General features: G+C 53.8%; 6 protein-coding genes across 6 annotated transcripts; 4 read left to right on the top strand and 2 right to left on the bottom strand.

The window, feature by feature from the left end:
• Window positions 1-153: 153 nt before the first annotated feature.
• SMAC4_02289 (uncharacterized protein) lies at window positions 154-1527 on the top strand. The gene is made up of 3 exons (XM_003350528.2): window positions 154-387; window positions 481-1237; window positions 1308-1527. The coding sequence occupies exons 1-3, from the start codon at window positions 190-192 to the stop codon at window positions 1442-1444; spliced, it is 1092 nt and encodes a 363-aa protein (XP_003350576.1). The 5' UTR covers window positions 154-189; the 3' UTR covers window positions 1445-1527.
• Window positions 1528-2177: 650 nt separating this feature from the next.
• Window positions 2178-4322, top strand: SMAC4_02288 (uncharacterized protein). Its single transcript, XM_003350527.3, has one exon. It carries the CDS (start codon window positions 2278-2280, stop codon window positions 3925-3927), a length of 1650 nt encoding a protein of 549 aa, XP_003350575.2. The 5' UTR covers window positions 2178-2277; the 3' UTR covers window positions 3928-4322.
• Window positions 4323-4552: 230 nt separating this feature from the next.
• Window positions 4553-6328, top strand: SMAC4_02287 (uncharacterized protein). Its single transcript, XM_003350526.2, has 3 exons — window positions 4553-5042; window positions 5111-5190; window positions 5268-6328. Exons 1-3 carry the CDS (start codon window positions 4748-4750, stop codon window positions 5709-5711), a joined length of 819 nt encoding a protein of 272 aa, XP_003350574.1. The 5' UTR covers window positions 4553-4747; the 3' UTR covers window positions 5712-6328.
• An 875-nt stretch (window positions 6329-7203) lies between these two features.
• Window positions 7204-9474, top strand: SMAC4_02286 (uncharacterized protein). The gene is made up of 3 exons (XM_066089741.1): window positions 7204-7917; window positions 8138-8740; window positions 8862-9474. Exons 1-3 carry the CDS (start codon window positions 7661-7663, stop codon window positions 9046-9048), a joined length of 1047 nt encoding a protein of 348 aa, XP_065946906.1. The 5' UTR covers window positions 7204-7660; the 3' UTR covers window positions 9049-9474.
• A 4-nt stretch (window positions 9475-9478) lies between these two features.
• SMAC4_02285 (uncharacterized protein) lies at window positions 9479-11745 on the bottom strand (the record flags this gene model as incomplete). The annotated part of the gene is made up of 2 exons (XM_003350524.1): window positions 9479-11513; window positions 11627-11745. 2 exons carry the CDS (start codon window positions 11743-11745, stop codon window positions 9479-9481), a joined length of 2154 nt encoding a protein of 717 aa, XP_003350572.1.
• A 265-nt stretch (window positions 11746-12010) lies between these two features.
• Window positions 12011-13191, bottom strand: SMAC4_02284 (uncharacterized protein). The gene is made up of 3 exons (XM_003350523.2): window positions 12731-13191; window positions 12585-12673; window positions 12011-12508 (listed from the first exon to the last, which is right to left on the bottom strand). Exons 1-3 carry the CDS (start codon window positions 13003-13005, stop codon window positions 12393-12395), a joined length of 480 nt encoding a protein of 159 aa, XP_003350571.1. The 5' UTR covers window positions 13006-13191; the 3' UTR covers window positions 12011-12392.
• Between the last annotated feature and the right edge of the window lie 61 nt (window positions 13192-13252).

Genomic DNA, 13252 nt, shown 5'->3' on the forward strand with positions numbered 1-13252 from the left:
TTTAAGGGAGGGGACAGCTTGGCTGTTGAAATCAAATAAGGTAGGATTCCAATTGAATGGAAAGCAGGGGCCAGATCAAGCAGAGTCCCTGGCAACGCACTGCATTCATAAAAGTGTTCTGCCAGCACTCATGCCATTCTGCTCGCGTTCAGCACACCGGCCGTTCTTGTGGTCCTTCTTCGGTTCATTATGAAGTCGTTACAGCTCTTCTTTGGTGCCCTCTTCCTCATCCACGGAGTGTGGTCGCAGTTTACTGTACCGCCCGACACAACAGCCGACCCCAACACGATCAAGACGTGCACGTGGTGGCATGTGGCAGAGAGCAGCGACTCGTGCGCGAGTATTGTTTCCAGCTACGGGATCACGAGCGAGCAGTTCGCGAGATGGGTGAGTCCACGCTGCGGGAGACGTTGGATGGAGAGTCGGGCGTCTTGAAGGGTGCAATTCCACTTGGAGCAGGACGTAACTGACTCTTTGAAGAATCCGTCCGTTGCGACGGCCTGCAAGCTCACTGCGGGCAACTCGTACTGCATTGAGAACAACTTTGGCCAGGATGAACCGCCACAGCCGTCCACGTCGTCGCCAACGCTGATTGGCACTACCACGGTATCTACCACAGCCTCCCCCACAACTGGCAACGGTATCTCCACGCCCACACCTATCCAGGAGGGCATGGTAGGTAACTGCAACAAATTCCATTTTGTTCAGTCAGGCCAGGGATGTACCACGATTGGGTCCACCTACGGCGTCTCGCTCGCGCAGTTGGTAGCCTGGAATCCCGCCATTGGCTCCCAATGCACGGGGCTTTGGGCGAATACGTATCTTTGTGTTGGTGTCGTCGGATCGAGCACCACCTTGACGACGACAACGAAGGCGGCCACGACAACGAGCAGTGGGAACGGCATTACGACTCCAACGCCGACGCAAGCTGGCATGGTGAGCAATTGTGACCGCTTCCACCTAGTCAAGTCTGGTGACCAATGTGGCACCATCGCGTCGACGTACGGCATCACGCTGGCCAACTTCTATGGCTGGAACCCAGCCGTGGGGACCAGTTGTGAGTCGCTGTGGCTCGATACATATGTGTGTGTGCGGACGATTGGGTTCGTGCCACCCAAAACGACGACGACGACGACGACGACGACAAAGAAGACGACTACCACTAGTGCGGGAGGTGTAGCAACGCCGACTCCGACCCAGCCCGGAATGGTCAGTGGCTGTAAGAAGTTCCACAAGGGTGAGTTTGTCTCTTTGTGTCTGATCAAGTCGCTTGGCCGTTGTTGCTGACCAGGGGAACGTGTGAACAGTTGCCTCGGGAGATCAATGCGGGACCATCGCAACGCGGTATAGCATCTCGCTGGCCAGCTTTTATAGCTGGAATCCGGCCGTGGGAAGCAGTTGCCAAACCCTCTGGCTAGATTACTATGTCTGTGTTGGTCGTTAATCGCTGATACGACGGCTACCTGCCCTCTGTGAATTTTTACCTACCTTGGCCCCGTTGTTGATAGCCTGGTTCCCCATGGATTTGCGGACAGTGGCTGTTGCAGACAAGCATAAATTCACCATCCCGATTGAAACAAGGTGCCGTATGTGTTATGTGTGTATGCATGCGTGCTTGTCTTGTGCTCCTTGTTGTCTGAACCCGATGAGGTGCCACGCTCAAGTGGCGGGAGGGTCGGTAACCGGCCGGCAGAGGAAACATAGAAGGTCCCTCTCATGGGGTCATCACCGAAGATTGACTGAAATAGATATCAAGCAAGGGCACCAAAGAGGGTGAAAGACTGGGTACTGGAACGACCAGCTACAAGGAGGGTTCTTTTCGTGGGCAATGTAGTTTGATTGAAAGAGTTGAGGGAAGAGGAGATTTTAAGAAAGTAGAGCAGGTTGGAAGAAACCCCCAGAACAAAGGAGCACAATGAACCTTCCCAAGCGCACAACGTAGCACATGTCGGATGCCGTCGAGTTGTAAGATGAGAACTAGAAGGAGTGACTGAGAATGAAAAGAAGAAAGGATGCGAGAATCATCAGAGATGTTAAGAGTGGGGCATTATCGTATCTTACATAATTACAGGTAACACGGTGGGTTGTATTGCATATGCAGCGCTTGCACGACGGACACTCAGTGGAAGCTATCAATGTCCCTGCAAGTTTGGCAAGGTTTCTGTTAGCTACGGCCCTATATAAGTGCCGGGTGTAAGCCACTCGTTTCCCTTGAAGTCTTTTTATCCATCCAATTCCCTTACATCACTTCAGCAATATTCAGCACGGTCGTCGGCCATGATGGTTTCCTTTTTCGAAGCATCCCGCCACTACTCAAAACATGGCGACTTGGAGTCTGTCCAAGGCATGTTGCAAATCTGGAGGAACGAGACCGAGTCTGATCCCGACGCCGACATGGGAATGTCTAATCTGCGGGGCGCCATGGCCGACGTCCTTTGCCAGGCTGTCTGTCATGGAGATGAGGCGGCCGTGCGGATGATGCTTGACGCCGGTGTTGACCCGACTCTTCATCAAGCTTGTGATCCAGGCTATTCCCCTCTCCAAGTTGCCGCCGAGTATGGCCAGCGAGACATCGCTCGCTTCCTCTGGAACGTGGTTGGTCCTCAATGCCGATTCCACCACCCTAGCCGAAGACAACCGTCCGAAGCCATGCCAAGCTGCCTCGTCGTCGCTGCCTACAACGGACATGCGGATCTAGTCGCCGACTTCCTCGATCTCTACGACGGCTGGTCCACCCTTGAGAAGCATCTAGCCCTCTTTCGAGCGGCCGCCCTGTGGCACGACGACGTGGTTGCCTTGTTGTTAGCCAAGTTCCACTACAAGGCTGATGTCATTCAATGTGCCCTGGAGAGCGCAGTCGCCATCACCGGCCGCGACCACACAAATGGGATACCCGTGCAAAGACGTAACGGAGAACCTCTCAACGAGGACGGCCAGATCCGCGTTGTCCGTCGACTCCTTGATGCCGGTGCAGACCCGAACCGGGCCTCCAAGGATTGTAAAGGCTTGCCCATCCACGAATCCTTCACCCGGATTGAGCTTTTGAAATCATTACTCGAAAAGGGTGCAGATCCCAACGCAAAGGACGATCATGGTCAAACGGTTCTTCACAAAGTCGCCGCAAACTTCAACAAAAACTTTCGAGGTGGGCAGAACCGAGCGTCCGTTCACCAAGAGGACAACCTAAAGGTCCTCCAGACCCTTCTGCAACATGGCGCATCCCCCGAGACTCCTGACAATGAAGGAGTTACATCTCTTCACCTTCTTGCCGGTACTGGTACGCCCGACACGCTTCGATTATGCCTCGAACACTGCGTCAATGCTTCTAACGTTATCTGCCTGCTCAACCAGTTCGAGGAGTCACTGTTACACTACGCTGCCGCCGCCGGAAACCGAGACACCGTGGAGTATCTACTCGATCAAGGTCTGGATGTCGATCAAGCTACCACCAATAAGTGGACGCCCTTGCTCTGCGTCCTGACGCCAGCCAAATGCTACTACAAAGGACAGACCGCTGCCCGGATTTCCGTGGCCCGTCTCTTGCTCGAACGTGGTGCCAGCGCCCAGGTGGTGACGGACGAAGGGTGGACTCCGCTACATGCTCTTGCTACCGTCCAGGAGGTGGACGCTGCTGAAGAAGAAAGGATAGGGCTAGGAGCATTTGCAGAAGAGTTGATTGAAAGGGGCACGCCCGTCGACGCAGAAGCAAGTGTGCTTCGATACTGCTCGCCCATCTTCACATCGTTTCTGTACGGTGCCTGGGGTCGTTGGATGGCTGAGGTTATTCCCCAACTGGCCAGTCGTGCAGAGGATCGTCGTATGCATGCGTACGATGACTATGAACTGACGCCGCTTCAATGGGCTGGCCGTACCGGCGCGACTGATATCTTTGATGTGCTCATGAGGCACTTTGCGTCGAAAGAATAAGCCCAGCTCAACTCCAATGATGGTGGCGTATATACTGTAGGTAAGTGTCGTAATGACTGAGGGGGCAACAGCTCGGCAAGGCCAGTATCACGAGAGGTAGGTCGAGGTATGTGTACACAGATGGTAGGTAGGTAGCTAGGCTAGGTTTGTTTGCTCAATTGCTCGTACTCTCTGGTTGCTTTGCCTTTGGGCATGTTTTGTTGGTTTGAAGATGGCCTCCCTTGCTGGTACCCCCCGAGTCCTGAGCCGCTTGCCTTGGCGAGTGCCAGCGATATCGTCACCAACTGACTTCTGTCATGGACTGCATACTTTTTAGTCAGGCAACTTTGATCTCTTTTCAGTACCCTCAGCTCCTTTTCTTATCTGCCTTGAGCCCTTCTCGTCACAAATTGAATGTTCTACAAGTGTAAAAAGTTCAACCGTTGGTTGGAAGCATCCCGGTGCAGTTGGTCGCGGCCCATTCAAAGAGTAACCGCCCGTGCCTATTTTCCGTTACGGGCTGTTGGAGGATCGTGCGACAGAAGCGCCCACTTCCTACGAGATCCATGGCAAAATGGACGAAAGAATGACCAGCAACGGCGGTTATATCCAAGTAGATTATCTGCGATGCAGGTTGCCGTCCATCGACATATTCGGTGAATCGCGAAGATCTGACGAGCCTGGAGGTATAAGAGGCACTGAGCCCACTTGAGAAGCATGAGTTTTCGTTCACACGACATCATCACTTCATCGGGCAGCTTGCAACATCTCTCAGATTATCACTTTCTTTCCACTCTTGACAGACACCAGCACTTTTGAAGAAATCCCCAGAGCAGTCGATATGTCGTACCATGCGCTAACGGCCGCTATTGATCCTATCGAGCCCGACGACCGCGAAGGACTTTTTGATGCCAGCATCCGATCCCTTAGGAGTCTACTGGATCCCAACAATGTCGGGTGGGATATTTTGGCCGGAATGGTGGCTGATCGCAAGTCCAAGTGGGAAGAATGGTACAACGGGTTCGTGGCACGCGAAGTCTTTCTCCAGAAGGAAGAGCAGTGGAAGGGGAACGGACAAGTCAGTTCTCGGTATCTCCTTCAGACGGTTGCCGAGCTTTGCAATGCTCTTGAAGCACGTAAGAATGCCCTCAATAAATATTACGAATTAGGGAGAAGCTGACATGATTTTGCCACCTTGCCTTAGTGAATCGTTGGGCTGGTGCACTGGCCAAAGCATCTGCGTCCCTGCAGTCCCTGGATCTGGGGGGTGAGGTGGTGATAAAGGTGCGTACCTACCTACATCTGACCCTATCAATGATGCTACTGAGCCGTTTCGAATCCTAACGCGGAATTCTTGCCAGGATGCTCACCCTAGAACTACCAAAACCACCACTACCTTGGAGGGCGCCCGAGAGGAGGCGGTGGAGAGAATTTTCACAGTTGCATGCCGACTTGCGGATTGTCAACGCTCCAATAACTTCATCAACCAAGGCCGGGCGATGTCAGAGAATGAACTAAGAGAACTCGAAATACGCACGGAGGACGCCGTAGTGGAAGAGTTGAAGGGCAACAAGTGTCTTCAGTATCTCAAGAAGAGTCCAGGCCACGACGATGCCAAGGATTGGGAAAGATATCTTCAGACACTCCGCCCGCAACCCGTCAGTGAAGCTGTGCAGGCCGCGAAGAAAGAAAAGTCAGCCCCCAAAGTCCGCCAACCACATACCACAGAGTCTCAAGGGAGTACTGCCACTCGGGCACCGCTCCCAGGTTCGACCTCGGGAATCCTTGGAGGCCAGGCGGCCTAGGTACGAAGAGATGCCATCAGGAAGAGGACATCATGTTAGTTCTTTTCCACCGGTTTCGGTCCATGGGCCGCTCACCTTGGGCCACTCACCTTGTGTCACTCTTTTTTTCTTTCCTTCTTCTTTTCTTTGGTCTTGAGGCGTACGTATCACATCACCTGTGGCAACCAGTCATTACCCCGGGTTGAAGCTATCATTTGTGGAAGGGGGCGGAGAAATACAGTCACGAACAAAACCCCTTCCTTTCCATCTCCCCTATTTCGTAGGCCTACACTGCCAGTCTATTCTAGGCCATCCAGTCGTTACATATGTTTGTCTAGTGGAGTAGGACGTCAGAGAAATAGAAAAGAACAGCTTGCGGTGCAAGTTGCAAGAACCTTGGTCAAGTCCATGTAGCCTTCCTCGCACCTCCTAATTTCACGCGCTGTTGCACACCTATTCAGGCCCCGCAGGCACTATCGTAGGTACCATCCCATCTCCCATAGCTACCTCCCGTCTATGAACGGACACTGGTGAAAATTCGTCCTGATATCCAAACCTTGTTAACGCCCCCTAGCTGGTAAAAATGGTGACAGCTTGTACAACCAGATCAACACAAGAAATGCTCCGTAAAAGGCAATGAAACAATCTGGATGCTCAGGTTCCGGGGCTCCGGAGTGAGGCCGGCATTAGCCCCACTTTCCGACCGGGCGGGGCTGTGCGATACATGTCACAGGTTGGCATTGGCTATATAGTGTGCATTCCGAGTTCTGCCTTGCAAGCAGAACACCGTCCTATCTTTTGTAGGTTTGGCCGTCTGGGCATATGCACCCTAGCCTGTCATAATTATCTGTTACGAACCATGAGCGAGGAACATGGGCCAACCAAGCCACCGGTACACAACAGCCACATGAAGGCTGGGCAGTGTAACCATGACAAGAAAGGAAGGCTCATGAAGGTAGGCCAGGCTCATGAAGGCGAGCCAGGCTCATAGAGACGAGCCAGGCTCACGAAGATGAGCCAGCCCATAGGCAGTGAGCCAGCACTAAGGGGTTCACGTCTACGTGGACATCCGGAAACAGATATCTCGCAGAGGGCGAGCAGGTATAAAGGGACTACGGGAGAACTCAGATTGTCAGATAGTTCGACAGTAGTCAATAGATCATTATCACCGTGACCAGTATTACGAACATACTTGTTGTGAACCTTTTGGCTTCACCGAACAGCACTGATAGTTACTACCTTCAGCTATCTCATTTAGGCAGATCAGACTGCCGTTCGTCACAACAACCTATGCAACACACAAAGTAACGAAAAGAGCAATCGATTTAATAATGGTTATATTGAGTTGTAAAAGGGAAGAGATATATAGAGGTCTAGAGGGCTAAATACTAGCGGAATGGCAGGCCGTGCCCTACCAGTGAATGGGAAGTGCACGTGCCTCCAACGGGGGCCGATAGTACAAAACCCACCGGATTCCGAGACGAAACTGATACACTAAAATGCGAGGGTGCACCGTACTCCCGCTTGCGCCGGCGCACTCCATCCACACCCCACCAACAAACGTCCTCGCCGGACGGATGAGTGCGGATCGTCATCCCAGTTACCTGGTACCTTGATTCCGTCGCAAAGGCAGGGCGCAAGTAAACAGACAGTCTTCTGCTGTGGGTAAGATCGATATCTTGGAAACATTGCGCGCGCCTCAGTTTTGCTCTCATTACATCTTTCGTACAAGTACATCTTGACCTGCCCATTGCGACAGACAGGGAAAAGGAGCACCTAGCAAATTTCCGATCCTACGGTCTTACCTACTGAATCCAGTATTCTTCTCGAAATCGTACGGCCGACCACTCACTCACGAATGAATGATCGACAGGGCGAGAATGCAGTGACGACAGACACGTACCCTTACACGACTTTCACCACATTCATTCAATCCCAAGCCTACGCACACCACTACTCACTCATTCAACATGCTGCGACTTAACGCCTCGTCCTTGCTAGGCTTGCGCTCCGCTTCCCAGTCGACGACGACATCGAGGCTGTTTATCCAGCATCGCATCCAAGATGTTGGCTTAAAAACAGCATCCATCGCTCTCTTGCAGTCACATTCTCTATGGCAGCAATCATGTTCGACCCGGATGAGCAACAGACTGTCTGTTGCGCCTTCTGTGCATGCTAGACACTTTACTGTTTCCAAGTCGTGGAGGGGTCAGGAAGAGAAGAATGGGTATGTTTCTCATAACATTGAAGAGTTGAATGAATGATTGACCACGGTCTTTGAATGAATCTGTTCTGGTTCATTTCATCATACACTCACTTCACTTGCATCAACCTCCAACCCATCATCATCTTCAGTTTTGCGTCCACACCAGTATCTGTCTCATCTTCTTGGATCACCTCACATAACACAAACCGACGCTTCGCTAACCAACCCCCTTATTCAAAAGCTCAAAGCCCCCATCATCCCGCCTCGCCAAAACCACAGCAGCCCTCAAAGCCGCCCTGCCCTCGACCTCCGGCAGCACCCTAACCAAGCGCGAAAACATCCACACCATCCCCAACTGGCTGACCTTCTCGCGCCTCGTCGCCGCCCCCTTCATCGGCTACTGCATCCTGCACGACCACCACGCCTGGGCGCTCGGCCTGTTCGCCTACGCGGGCGTGACCGACCTGCTAGACGGCTGGATCGCGCGCAAATGGAACCAGGGCACCGTGGTGGGCACCGTGATCGACCCCATGGCCGACAAGACGCTCATGACGATCTTGACCGTGACCCTTTCCATGAAAGGCCTGCTGCCCGTCTGGCTAGCCGTGATTATCTTGGGCAGGGACGTGGCGCTCGCCATCTCGGCGCTGTATTTCCGCTGGATCTCGCTGCCGCCGCCCAAGACCATGGCGCGGTATTGGGATTTTAGCTTGCCGAGTGCTGAGGTTAGGCCGACGGCGATTAGCAAGTATAATACTGCGTTGCAGCTGGGGCTGATGGGGTTGACTACTGTGGCTCCCGTGGTGCCGGCGTTGAGTTTGGGGACGAGTTTGATGGTTATGCAGTAAGTTTTTTCTTAGGTTTTTCCAAAAAAAACTTTTTTTTTTTTTTTCGTGATGATGATTGGTGATTTTGGTGATGTTTTGGTAGGAAGAAAGATTTACTGACATACGCCGGTCAAATAGGTACACCGTTGCTGCTACAACGATCTGGAGTGGTGCTAGCTATGTGTATAGCAAGGATGCTGTCAAGATTCTTACGCAACCTACTCCCAAGGCTGCTGAGAAGGAGGAGGGTAGCGCCGAGGAGGTGGTTGACGAGGCGGAGGCGGAAGCGAAGAAGGTGAAGGATGAAACTACCAAGCAGCAATAATCCATTCAATGTAGCGGTAGGAGCCCGATGTTTGTGGCCTTCTCATTCCTGTGCGCTTCAGGGGAAACCACGCGCATCTGGATCGTCGCCCTGCTGATGAATTTCACACCCTTTTCGAACGTGCTCAAAAAAGTAACATCGAGTTGAGCATGCACGTCCCAAGGTATTTGGTCTAAATCGAGGCACTTCAATCTGTTTCGACGGAAGAACAACAGAGAATGATCATGTCAATGATTTCATCCAATTGATATGGCTCAATGTTCTATATACCAGGTATTATACATATTGACAAATTTCTACTCCAAAAATCAAACCAACCTTCCCAACCCAGTATATGCTACGCTTTTTCTTGAAATGCTATCGTTACACCAAACACCTTTTCCACCACAATCGTGAAATATTCCATCACCTAGGCCGACTGATCAGAAGATCAGAGATCAGCAGCCCTCGCCTTGGCGTCCACAGTCTCCATATCACCATCAGCAGCAGTCAACGCATCACCAACAGCGTCAAGGTCTGCTTCAGCTGTCCCATTCTCCAACTGGGCTGCAATCTCCTTGAAACCTCCAAGCCTGTAACCGGTCTTGAGCTCCCCATTCCTCCTCTTCACGTGCGCAAGCAACCGCATGCAGCCCGCGGGTGTCATACCCTCTATCCTCCTCGCCTGCGCCAGACTCTCAGGCCTGGTCGCCTTCAGCACGCCCTTCTCAGCCAGGGAGAGGTTGATAATCGCGTCATAATCCAAATCAAGCGGCAGCCTCAGATCCTCCTCGCGCTCTAGCTTGGCACGCTCTAACGCGTGCTTATCGATCTGGGGCGCATACAACCCCTCGATAAAGGTCCGCTCGCGCACGCGTTCCGAGAAGTCCATCAGCTTGGGCACGACGCCGCTCTCGTGGAGCTTCTCCATCGACACGCCCTTGAAGCAGAGGAGTTCGAATGCGCTGCGCTTACGGGTGTCGGCCTTGACGTCGAAGCCGGCATTTGCCCAGGCTTGCGGGGACAGGATGGTTTCGCTGAGGATACGGCGCAGCTCGGCCATCTGGCCGTTCTCGGTCTGGAAATGGCTCCAGCGCCGGTCGCCGACGACGCCCCAGCTGCGGCCGAGGGCGGTGAGGCGGGAGTCGGCGTTGTCGGACCGCGTGGTCATACGGAACTCGCTGCGCGAGGTGAACATGCGGTAGGGCTCCGAGACGCCCTTGGTGATGAGGTCGTCGATCATGACGCCGATGTAACCGTCGGCACGCGAAAGGGTGACGGGTTCGCGACCGATAGCGGCGCGGCCGGCGTTGATGCCGGCTACAATACCCTGACCGGCCGCTTCTTCATAACCGGTGGTGCCGTTGATCTGGCCGGCGAGCCACAGGCCACGGATAGCCTTGGTCTCTAGAGTGCGCTTCAGGCTGCGGGGGTCGACATAATCGTACTCGACACCGTAACCGGGCTGGGTCATGATGACATCCTCCAGACCAGGAATAGTGCGGAGCAGTGCCAGCTGGGCCTCAGCGGGCACAGTCATGCTTAGGCCGTTCGGGTAGATGATGTCGTTGTCGAAGCCTTCGGGTTCCAGCCATACAAGATGGCGCTGCTTGTCACTGAAACGGATGATCTTGGCCTCGAGCGAGGGGCAATACCGAGGTCCCTTGACCGTCTCGCGGATATGAATCGTCTTGTCGAGGTTTTGACGCACAATCTCGTGTGTCGCGTGATTGGTGTAGGTGGCCCAGCAGTGAAGCTGGTCCTTGACAGTGACAGCGTCGTTTAGGTAACTGAACGGCCTCGGCGGGTCATCACCGTACTGCTCTTCAAGAACGCCGAAGTTGATGCTCTTCTTGTCTAACCGGGGTGGCGTTCCTGTCTTCAACCGCCCGAGCTTGAATCCAGCCTCCCTAAGCGACTTGCTGAGACCAAAAGTTGCCTTCTCACCCATGCGGCCCGAGGGATAGGCTTCCATACCAATGTGAATCTCGCCGCCGAGGAATGTGCCTGTGGTGATGATGACCTGGCTTGTTGGTAAGACCTCGCCCGACTCCAACCTGACGCCAGTGATTTTGGTTTTCGCTCCGGTGGAAGGATCATCGTTTTCCGAGACGACAATGTCGGATACGCTGTTGTAAACCAGGGAGAGGTTGGGGTACGATTCGAGCTCGGCGCGCATGTGCTTTTTGTATAGCGCTCGGTCGATTTGGGCGCGAGGACCCCAAACGGCGGGGCCCTTCTTGCTGTTGAGGACTCGAAACTGAACACCAGCCTTGTCAATGATACGGCCAGCGAGGCCTTCGAGAGCATCGATCTCGCGGATCATGATACCTTTGCCGATACCGCCGAAACTAGGGTTGCAGGAACAGACACCGAGGTTCTCGACGCTGGGAGTCACTAACGCCGTCCTCGCGCCAGCGCGGGCAGCTGCGGCGCATGCCTCGGATCCAGCGTGGCCTCCGCCAATAACGACGACATCGAAGGGCCTGAAAGATATGGGAAGGACGGGTTAGACATTCGTATTTTGTGGGGGGTTTCGGACTGGATGGCGGTGCGGCGGTGTTTTTGTTGTCGACTGGGTGGTCAAGTGGGTGCTCACCTCGCATCGGATTCGACCGTCGCAAAGGTCCTCGTCTTGATGATGCTGGTGCTCCAGAACTGGTAGGCCGGCCGTCGAAGGGGCCGGCCAAGGCTCCTAGAGATCAGGAGTTTCGACATGGCTGAGGTTGCGGGGATCGCATGGAAGCGATGGAGGCGAAAGGACGAAAGACAATGAACATGGATGGGGAAACATGGAATGTGCGACTTGTGCGATCGCATGCGACACTGCCGCGGCGGCACTGACAGGAAAAAAAAAGTGGACCAGGATTAATATCCGACACCACGCCGCGGGGGTCTGTCTACACAGTAGTAGTAGCGTTCGTCTGTTTGTTGGGCTGTTACTGCCGGGAAGCTAAGCGTAAAGAACCCCACATCTCCGATCGAGACCAAACAAACGCATCAGCATCACTTTTCACATGAACACGCGATGGTGAGAGGTACCAAGGTATCACAGCATCAACTTTTGATAAACATACGATACACCCAAAGTTCTGCAATTCCTAGCAGAGGGGTAGAGGTAGATGGTGGTACATGGGTATAAAAGGAAAGAGGAGAGGTCAGCTTCGCAAAGCTACGCAAAGCGTCCTGCTGGAACCACAAGTTCGTAATCCGTAATCAAACTGTCATATTTGGCGTACATGGCCCCATCGTACAACGACCAGACTCCATAAAGCCCAGTCGTGAACCCAACAGGAAGAGTATCAAAGCCAGCGGCGAGCAGCAACCAGCAATTGGTCATATGCCAAGCTCAGCTCAGCTCAACTTTACTGCTGGTGCTCCTGGTGCTCCTGGTGCTCCTGGTGCTCACCCTCGGTCTCAGCCTCGGCCTCGGGGGTCTCTCTGGGAGCGCTGTAGGGACGGCGGAGGACCTCGAGGTTGCCTGTAGTTATTGTTGTTGTTGGTTAGCAATGCGCACATGTGAAATGGAACGGCGCATTGGTGGTCATGTAACATACGGTGAAGAACGTTGACGGCGGTCTTGCTGCGGCCCTCCTCGTCGGTCCAGGCCCTCAGGGAAAGCTCGCCCTCGACGAAGACGGTGGTTCTGTCTAGCAGTCAGTTTTATTGTTCATTGGCTAAAGTTCAGACGGGGGTTACGCACCCCTTGGGGAGGGTCAGCAGGAAGTCGCGCAGCTTGCCCTCGGCGAAACAGCTGACATTGAACCAGCTGGTGACGCGGTCGTTGCGGGGACCCGAGTTGCTGGCGACAGCATACCTAAGCATCTCACGGCCGGTGCTGGTAGCACGGAGCTCGGGGGTGTCGGCGAGGTTGCCAATGATCTGGACGCGAGCAATGCCGCGGGCGGAGGTAGAGCTGAAAGAGCGGACGGCCGGGCGGGCGGCGGCGCCAAAGACGGGGCGGAGGAAGGCAGACATGTTTGACGGTTTGGCTGGTTGCGGTGGTTGGATGGGGAATGTTGAAGCTGTTGGAGCCGACTTGGAGAAACGAGTTTGGAATGTTTACAAAGTTGACTTTAGCTTAGTTTCTCCAGAGGCGTTCCGAGCTAAGGTAGCTTCCAGGCGTTTCAATTCGTCGCGTCCCAAATTCAGTTCCGCTTTTGATTCCTCAATGCGGGCACATGTCGCGCGTCCGGGTTGCATGGGGTCCGATAAGATAAGATCT

Source organism: Sordaria macrospora, chromosome 4, assembly GCF_033870435.1.
Source record: "Sordaria macrospora chromosome 4, complete sequence".
NCBI classification, from domain to species: Eukaryota; Fungi; Ascomycota; class Sordariomycetes; order Sordariales; family Sordariaceae; genus Sordaria; species Sordaria macrospora.